The 9,379-nt window shown below is 40.6% G+C and overlaps 1 protein-coding gene across 1 annotated transcript in view; it reads right to left on the minus strand.

Moving 5' to 3' along the window:
* Positions 1 to 748: 748 nt before the first annotated feature.
* The window catches only part of LOC113409450 (protein Hook homolog 3), a 107,691-nt gene continuing 99,060 nt past the window's right edge, over positions 749 to 9,379 (minus strand). Inside the window, exons 21-24 of the mRNA XM_026663372.1 lie at positions 9,095 to 9,195; positions 4,744 to 4,848; positions 4,402 to 4,473; positions 749 to 1,000 (exon numbers count right to left, since the gene is read on the minus strand). Coding sequence (XP_026519157.1) covers positions 860 to 1,000; positions 4,402 to 4,473; positions 4,744 to 4,848; positions 9,095 to 9,195 — 419 coding nt within the window. The 3' untranslated portion in view covers positions 749 to 859. The remainder of the gene's footprint in view (positions 1,001 to 4,401; positions 4,474 to 4,743; positions 4,849 to 9,094; positions 9,196 to 9,379) is intronic.

Raw genomic sequence — 9,379 nt, forward strand, 5'->3', positions numbered from 1 at the left:
TTAAAGCATTCCAAATATTTCTTGATTTTTCTTTTTGGATATACTCAACCAACCAGAGTGGGGAGAACAATCTGAAACATTTCCCCAGTGGCAGCAAACAATAGACGATACCAGTGGAGAAATAAAAGCAGATCTGAAGCCTTTTAAGAGAAAAAGAATGAAAGAATGGTCTCCAAATCATCCTACTTCCCTATTAAATGCCAAATGCCAAGAACAGGAGCAACCTCTAGACATGAAAGGAGAAACTCATTTTTGTTCTGTAAACATTCCACAGCAGGTGTCACAGGATGTAGCTAGGTTAGCACCTATACCAATGTCTACGGAGGCGGTGTTCCCCCCCCCCACCAGGAAATATGTTTTATAACAATTTTATGCAGCAATTTTGCATTTCCTATAAAGGATTTTCAGCAATTTTAAACACTGATTACTACATAGTAAAAAGGAGACTAATTCCCTTTCAATGAAGAGAGTTATAAAGGATAGTAACACGTAGGTACATGTATAGCATTTGTGACAGAAAATTTATGTTTGCTACATAGCCTATGTCAGACATTAGGTAAGAGATGACAACTTCATACAAATTTAAAAAACTCCATTATAATACAGCACTCCTCTGGATGTTTTCAAAATTTTGGCACATTTAAAGAGAAAGAAAGATGACGACTCCAAAAAAAAATAAGAATGAAGGGCATTAAAACAATGAGAAATCATAATAAAACCCCTTCCTGAAATGAGAAATAAACAGTGGTAACAAGGAATAAAGATAGAGAAAGGATGCTAGTTGCATTTCCTGAAACGTCATGTGGAACAAAGTATGCCTGGATCACAGGGCTGATTCCTTTCTAAAGGCCAGGCTTCTCTACCTTGCTGTAGCTGGTTGGACATGACCAGGGTAAGATCTCCTTGTGCTGGTGGCTTGCCTTTGTCTAGCCAGGAAGGACTGTCCGGAGCCTGTACTAGCCAGTCTATCTTCTGCTGCTTTTTTATGCAGAGTCATTCCCTATGAATAAAGACAAACTCATTAGTGAATATTAGTGCATACTACTCAACATGGTGTCCATTTACCACTTGTCTTTCCTTTGCGTTATCAGCACCATCTAACCTGTTTGGGTCTTTGACATTTTGCCAGAGAATTGTGTGAAAAATGTGTATTTTTGCAAGCGTAAAAAGGCTGCTTTACTTTCAAAGTTTGTAGTAATCATGCAAAACAGTTTCAAGGATTGTAAGTTATGCCCTCCCATACTTGAGCATGCTTTTCTGCATGCAGCCTTACATTGCCTGGGCACTCTTTTTTTTTTTTTTTTTTAAGTTATTTTCAAATAAAATTAAGGTGCATCTCTCAACTTTTAGAAATGCATTTCTCCCACATGGAAATATCAGCAAATGATAAATGGCAGGAATTTGTTCTGAGAGAAAACACTGTTTGCTGTTGATGGTTGCAGCAGGAGCTAATTGGCCATGCTGTCTCCTGACTGCTGATTGACTGGGAGAGATGAAAAATAAAAACTCCTGACAGCAGGAGCTCAGACAGGCCAAACTGAGGGAAGCAAAAGACAGAGACACTGTCCTGGGCAGTGGAGAAGAACAGAGGCCTAACCTGGAAGGAAGAAGCAGCTGAAGCTATAGCCACCCATCTGTACCTGCAGAATAGCCAGCCAGCTGAACTAGCAGCATTCCCACTTGGGCCTTGTCTGTACCAGCAAACCATCCCAGGGCAGACTCAGCTTATACCAGCCGAAGAGTTCTTTTGCCAGTATGCTTTATAACAGTCCCTAAACAAAATAAACCATATCAGCAAAAGCACTTTTTTGCTGGTCTAACTGCATCTCCACTAGGTCTTCTGCTAGCATAGTTATGCTGGTTAGGAATCTGACTTTTTCACCCTCCCAACAGGCATAGCTATGCCGACAAAACTTTAAAGTGTAGACAAGGCCTGAGAAACAAGGAGGCTTAAAGGGACCCGGTCATTTCAGAGAAAAAAAGAGCAACAGAAACTTGTGAGGGGAACAGGAAAAAGCATGGTTATTTCCATGCTGCTGTGACTATATACAGCCCTTCATAAACTCGTGCCACACAAAATCTCTGGCACATGGAATTTACAAACCAACATATATGATATAACAGGCAACACTTTGAACACAAATGGGGAGGGGAGGTCTAGCAGTTTAAGTACAGGATTTGGAATCAGGGATTCCCGGGTTCAACATCCAGCTGTCACTCACTTGCTGTGTGACTTGGGGCAAGTCAATACCTTTCTGTCTCCGACTCTAAAATGAGACTGGGAATTCCTTCCCTCAGAGGGGTTTTGTGAGGATTAATGGGATGATGTTTTTCAGAACATGAGAACGGCCATATTGGGTCACACCAAAGGTCCATCTACCCCAGCATCCTGTCTTCTGACAGTGACCAATGCCAGGTACCCCAGAGGGAATGAACAGAACAGGGAATCATCCAGTGATCCATCCCCTGTCATCCATTCCCACCTTCTGGCAAACAGAGGCTAGGGACACCATCCCTGCCCATAGGGTGACCAGACAGCAAGTGTGAAAAATCGGGACAGGGGGTGGGGAGGTCTATTATTATATAAGAAAAAGACCCAAACATCGGGACTGTCCCTATAAAATGGGACATCTGGTCACCCTACCTGCCCATCCTGGCTCATAGTCATTGATGGACCTATCCTCCATGAACTTATCTAGTTCTTTTTTGAACCCTGTTATAGTCTTGGAATTCACAAATTGTAAACTGTTTTGAACGTGTGAAGTGCTATTCAAGTATGTCGTGAGATGAGAACTCATTTGTTTATCCTTAACCATAGCTGCTGTATCTGAACTATTAACATCATATATATATAGGTAATTGTGAATGCTTGTATGACAGAGTTTTCAGGTTCATGTCACATAGAGGAGAAAATGCCTATCACTACAACAGACTGAGCCTTCCCCCTCTAGTTTGTTGACTTTGATAATCTGAGGGCATTTGATGTACAGACCCTTTCACTGGTTTGCTGGTCAGCTGCACTGCTCTGGGGGGAGTTCACATGCACATTCTTCCCCAGGCCTGCAAATAGGGTATTGACAAGTCAGGGAACAAGGGAAGAGGCAGCAGGCAAGCATGGGCACAGAAAAGATGGGAAAGTGAGTGGACTCGAGGATGTTTGGTGCTGTCACTTTCTACAAGAGCCTTCTGAATACTGCAGGCGAGCAGAAAAATCCTTAGAAGTATAAAGGAGTTTTTACAAAACTATTTCAGACCACACTATTTAAAACGTGATCTGTTGGGGACTGGAAAAATACAAAATGATGCAATTTAAAAAAATTAAAGTGGTCATTGTCCCTTTAAATGTTAATTGGATGTTTTATCTCCAAGTGAGTAGGCATAACATTAGGAAATTGTGCAAAGTCATCTGAAATTGCTTTCCTATACCAAAGGTTCAAATGATCAAGCTAGGATGTGGTGGAGCATTGTTTCCTCTTTCCTATTAATGAACATAAGAGAGGGAGCATATTGGCCATCAGGCATCTTAAGGGAAGGGACCTGGGAGGGATTCAAGCTCCATTTTGGGACATTGACATACCACAAGGGTCAGAAATTCCATCTATCAGGAGGGTGGTTCCGAAGGGGCCATGCCCTCTGTCATGGGTAACTCTGGTTCACTCAGGGTGCAAAGAGCTGGCAAAAGCACGTGGCCCTACTTTATGCTGTACTTTGAGGATGTAAGTGGTGCATCAGCCTTGCGTTTTGTGCACGTTCCCTTGGATGTTCCTTTTATATACTTCGGGGACAGCTTCATGTATTGGAAGGAGGGAGTGTTGTTTTTACCTGTATAACCACCATTACTGTACTCTGGTTAAATTCCCCCTTGGTTTTCTCAAATATGGTTCTCTCTGCTATGTTTGGAGAAACTGTCTGTACCATTTCTGATTAACAAAACTAATTATGCATAACTTGGCTAAGTGCCATGGTAGGGGACCATAAGAGTCAATAACCAGTGCCTAGAGCCCCTTACAGAGACATTTTAATGAAGTATAAATAAATACACTGAAGGTTGTAAGCAACCAAGGAAGGAAAACCAGCTTGACTTTTATATTGTGAACTCATGTTTAACCTGATTTCTGTTATCAACATGATCTCTTTCAGCATTTTGTGCGTCTACTTTAAATTATGGCAAGCATAGCTAGAAGGTAAAGGTACATGGTTTATTTATTTATATTTTTTAGTGTTGACTTGTTTATAGATTACTGAGACAAATTCACCCATCTGTCTGTGTGCACACAGGACAGTATTTTTTTCCAAACAACTATATTGTAATTAAATGAAAAGGGCTCAGGATAAATGCCACACAAACACCACCAACAAAGACTGACAATTATAACCCTAATACTGTTTGGAGCATCTTACCATATTGTACCAGGCACTCACAATAAATTTCTCCTCCATCTCTCTTTGAGTCTTTGTTTTCTCATATTCTTTCTAGGAGGGGGGAGGGTGGGGAAAACAAAAACAAATTTAAAGCTGTATGACAAGAATGGATAATATGTATTAGACAGACACTGTTTGAACCCCAAACGTCTGGATTCATAGATTCCAAGGCCAAAAGGGACCATTGTGATAATCTAGTCTGACCTCCTGTGTAACATAGGCCCGAGCACTTCCCCAAAACTATTCCTAGAGCATATCTAGCAAACATGGAAAAAATTTGGAAAACCTAGAACAACCAAGAGAAAATGTGCAGATTGTTACCTCTAATGAATGAAACATTCGGTCCCGTTCCTGCAGTTGATTTTTCAGAGCCTGAATCTCAGGAGCTGTGCCCTGGTTTTGTTTAGGATCTAAAGTACGGATAACCTGCAAGATGCAAACACAACAGTTCATTTAAGTAAACATTACAAAGCGATCTCACCAAATACATCTAGATAACATAAAAGGCACCAAGCGCCAAGGGATTATAACCATCCAAAATAGGTCTTAAGAAACATTAAAGTCCTTTAAAGTAGGTACTTGTGTTAAGTTTCTTAAAACCATCCCACATATTTACAACACAATGTGAGAAGAACACACTATTCTAAGATGCAGTATCCTTTCATCCAATCACATCCACCCTGCTAGGTCAGTCAGTGGTGGTGAACATCCTGCCACTGCCTGACTTCACCATGTAGGGTGATGTAAACTGAATCCCACTCAAGAGATGCCATAGCATCTGCTCTCTGCTGCTTCTTAAGGGACTCCATCAAAACAAAAAGCTGCTGGTGGGAGAGAGAAAGCGCGAAGGCTTGATGTCTTGGACTCAAGAATATAGAGTCAGAGAGAACTAGTTCTTCTCCAGCTTCCAGTGTCAAAGAGTGAGGGTGAAGGGTATCCCTCCCTGAAGCCATTCTCCTCAGTGCTAAGGCATACATGCAGGAAACATTTCCCTCAACTTTCCACCCTGCACTCAAAGACTCCCTCTCACTGGAAAGAAATGGTGTAAGGTGACCATGACTCGGGGACTTGGAGCACCACTGTCAGTTTCTCCTGGTAGCTCTGCTGCAGCCATTAGCAGGAGTGTCGGGGAGATGAAGAATCCCCATTAAGTTTGATGGGGAGATATCTATCTAGGTTCGTATGCGGCACCTACCACAGTAGCATTTGAAAACCTATAAAAATTGAACTAAAGCAAGAGAGAGTCCAGCAAGTGGCCTAGATTTCTAATTCCATCCAAGAAAGTTGCTGGAAACTTTTTAACAGTAAACGTGTGTGTGGGTGTGTGCTCGTATGTACACAGCCACTTCACTTCCTCTTCCTATCTTCTACCTACTTCAGAACTCTGCACAGGTAATGAGGATGAAGTGATGTCGGACGCTGAAATGTCAATTAGAATATGCTGGAACAAAATCATCATTTAAGTTTTAATAAACCTCCTTTAATAGATGATATTGACGCAAGGGTCCTGAAGGAAATTAATAATGAAGTGGCTGAGCTACTAAGAGACTGTGTACTCAGTCATTAAATCTAGCCACTACTCCGGGTATAATCACTGTATCCATTTTTTAAAAAGGCTCTAGGGAAGGCTCATGGAAATATCAGTAAGCCACAAAAAAGCATAAATTAGCTGAAAAATAATTAAAGCTAGTGTTATATAAAACTCTGATTAACATGCTATGAACAGGACAAATCAGCACAGCTTATGCAAAGCGAAAAGCTTGCCTCTCTGACTTGTTAGAATGCTTTGAGAGAGTCAGTAACATAATGGATAAAGGAGAAGTGAAAAATATAATTTATTTGGACTTTCAAAAAGCCTTTGAAATCCTTCACAAGAGACTATTAAGTCACAAAAGAGGAGAGGTAAACTTCTGTCATGGACTAGAAACTCACTGATGGGTCCTAAATTAATTCTTCTCACTTAGGAGAAAGACCTAGGCATCATCACAAACAGCTCAATGAAAACATCTATCAGGGCACGCAAAAACACCAACAAGAGTTAGGGTGTATTCAGAATAGGAAAGAGAATAATAGTGAAAATACCATACTGCCATTATAACATAAGAACGGCCGTACCGGGTCAGACCAAAGGTCCATCTAGCCCAGTATCCTGTCTACCGACAGTGGCCAAAGCCAGGTGCCCCAGAGGGAGTGGACCAACAGGCAATGATCAAGTGATCTCTCTCCTGCCATCCATCTCCATCCTCTGACAAACAGAGGCTAGGGACACCATTCCTTACCCATCCTGGCTAATAGCCATTAATGGACTTAACCACCATGAATTTATCCAGTTCTCTTTTAAATGCTGTTATAGTCCTAGCCTTCACAACCTCCTCAGGTAAGGAGTTCCACAAGTTGACTGTGTGCTGCGTGAAGAAGAACTTCCTTGTATTTGTTTTAACCTGCTGCCTATTAATTTTATTTGGTGACCCCTAGTTCTTGTATTATGGGAATAAGTAAATAACTTTTCCTTATCCACTTTCTCCACATCACTCATGATTTTATATACCTCTATCATATCCCCCCTTAGTCTCCTCTTTTCCAAGCTGAAGAGTCCTAGCCTCTTTAATCTCTCCTCACATGGGACTCTTCCAAACCCCTAATCATTTTAGTTGCTCTTTTCTGAACCTTTTCTAGTGCCAGTATATCTTTTTTTAGATGAGGAGACCACATCTGTACGCAGTATTCGATATGTGGGCGTACCATCAATTTATATAAGGGCAATAATATATTCTCAGTCTTATTCTCTATCCCCTTTTTAATGATCCCTAACATCCTGTTTGCTTTTTTGACCGCCTCTGCACACTGCGCGGACATCTTCAGAGAACTATCCACGATGACTCCAAGATCTTTTTCCTGACTTGTTGTAGCTAAATTAGCCCCCATCATAGTGTATGTATAGTTGGGGTTATTTTTTCCAATGTGCATTACTTTACATTTATCCACATGAAATTTCATTTGCCATTTTGTTGCCCAATCACTTAGTTTTGTGAGATCTTTTTGAAGTTCTTCACAGTCTGCTTTGGTCTTAACTATCTTGAGCAGTTTAGTATCATCTGCAAACTTTGCCACCTCACTGTTTACCCCTTTCTGCAGATCATTTATAAATAAGTTGAATAGGATTGGTCCGAGCACTGACCCTTGGGGAACACCACTAGTTATCCCTCTCCATTCTGAGAATTTACCATTAATTCCTACCCTTTGTTCCCGGTCTTTTAACCAGTTCTCAATTCATGAAAGGACCTTCCCTTTTATCCCATGACAACTTAATTTACGTAAGAGCCTTTGGTGAGGGACCTTGTCAAAGGCTTTCTGGAAATCTAAGTACACTATGTCCACTGGATCCCCCTTGTCCACATGTTTGTTGACCCCTTCAAAGAACTCTAATAGATTAGTAAGACACGATTTCCCTTTACAGAAACCATGCTGACTATTGCTCAACAGTTTATGTTTTTCTATGTGTCTGACAATTTTATTCTTAACTATTATAATATAATATAAAACTGATGGCATACCCACACCTTAACAAGGGGTGATGGCCGAGCGACTAAAGTGCTCAATTACAAAGCCAAAGGTTGTGGGCCCGAGTTTCGCTTGATCTCATTCTGAAGGACTGCCTCCAGTTCACCCAGGTGCAAAATGGGTACCTGATCTATAGGATTAGGGAAGTAAAAGGCCACAGCAGTCCCTTGTGTACCGTTGGCTATGGAAACTGACATGTCTATAAAACTGTATCAGCCTGATGAGCCATCTGTGGCTTGAGGAAGACACTGATTTTTTTTATATCAGTTTTGGGCACCCCATCTTGAAAAGGATATAGCAAAATAGAAAAGGGGTAGAGAAGGGAATTAGAAGTGATTAGAAGCATGGGACAGCTTGCATATGAGGCTGTACTAAAAAGAAGAGAGAAATAAAAGGTGACACAATAAAGGGGGATATAAAGGAATCAATGGCATAGAGAATGGCAGTTGGGTGCCCGTATTTACCCTCTCAAATCAAGAAGAAGGGGAGACCAAAGAAATTAAAATTGATACATTATTTTTTGACACTGTGCATATATAATTAACCCATAGAACTCACTGAGGCAAAGAGCTTAATAGAATAAGCTATTTCTATGAATAGTAAGAAAATCATCTCAGTTATAACTGTCATAATAAACATTAAAAAGGGAAATTAACCCTTGTGCTTCAGACATAAACCAACCCACTAACTGACTCGAGTTGGAAGGAACTTTCCCCATGAGGCAAGTTATCACAGAATTGTTATCTTACTAGGTGCCACCTGGTGCTGGTCACAGAATACTGGTCTGGGTGAACCACTGGTGTAAATGAATATGGTGCTTCCAATGGCGGGGAGGGGAAGGGGGGTTGGTGTTTGTATAAAAGACAGATAGGTGAAGAGGGGTAGGGGGAAGTTGGTTTGCACAAACATGAATTTGAGGTAGAGGCTTCTGCAGGAAGAGAAACTTAATACTATGTAGCATATTGGTATCAAACTGAAAACTACAACAAAACCCATTAATTACCTTCCTCTCCTGTGGTGATTAACATTGTTAGATCTGTTTTATTTATTTTCATTACCACAGAGAGTGGATAAGCAACATAAAGCTCAGCTCAGAGCACCCTGCACTTACACTCTTGGCCTTTTCCAAGTACTTTTTGTATCGTTCCTCCATTTGCTTCATTTCTTCCTCTTTTTTCCGTAAAGCTTCTTGCAATTCTTCAATTTTGAGTGCTTCATGTAGGGAGAAACACATTTTAAAAAGTCATATTAAAAATAAACACTTTAATATTGTTTGTTTAAATATAAATTAAACCCATAGCTAGTACTTATTTTTCAGTAAAGGAAAGCACAAGTCAGGATAGCAAAATGTTCTACTAATTCAGCAGACACAGTGGTTAAGTATTCAGCAACTCAA

This window comes from Terrapene carolina, unplaced genomic scaffold (assembly GCF_002925995.2).
Source record: "Terrapene carolina triunguis isolate 2854851 unplaced genomic scaffold, T_m_triunguis-2.0 Scaffold33392, whole genome shotgun sequence".
NCBI classification, from domain to species: domain Eukaryota; kingdom Metazoa; phylum Chordata; order Testudines; family Emydidae; genus Terrapene; species Terrapene triunguis.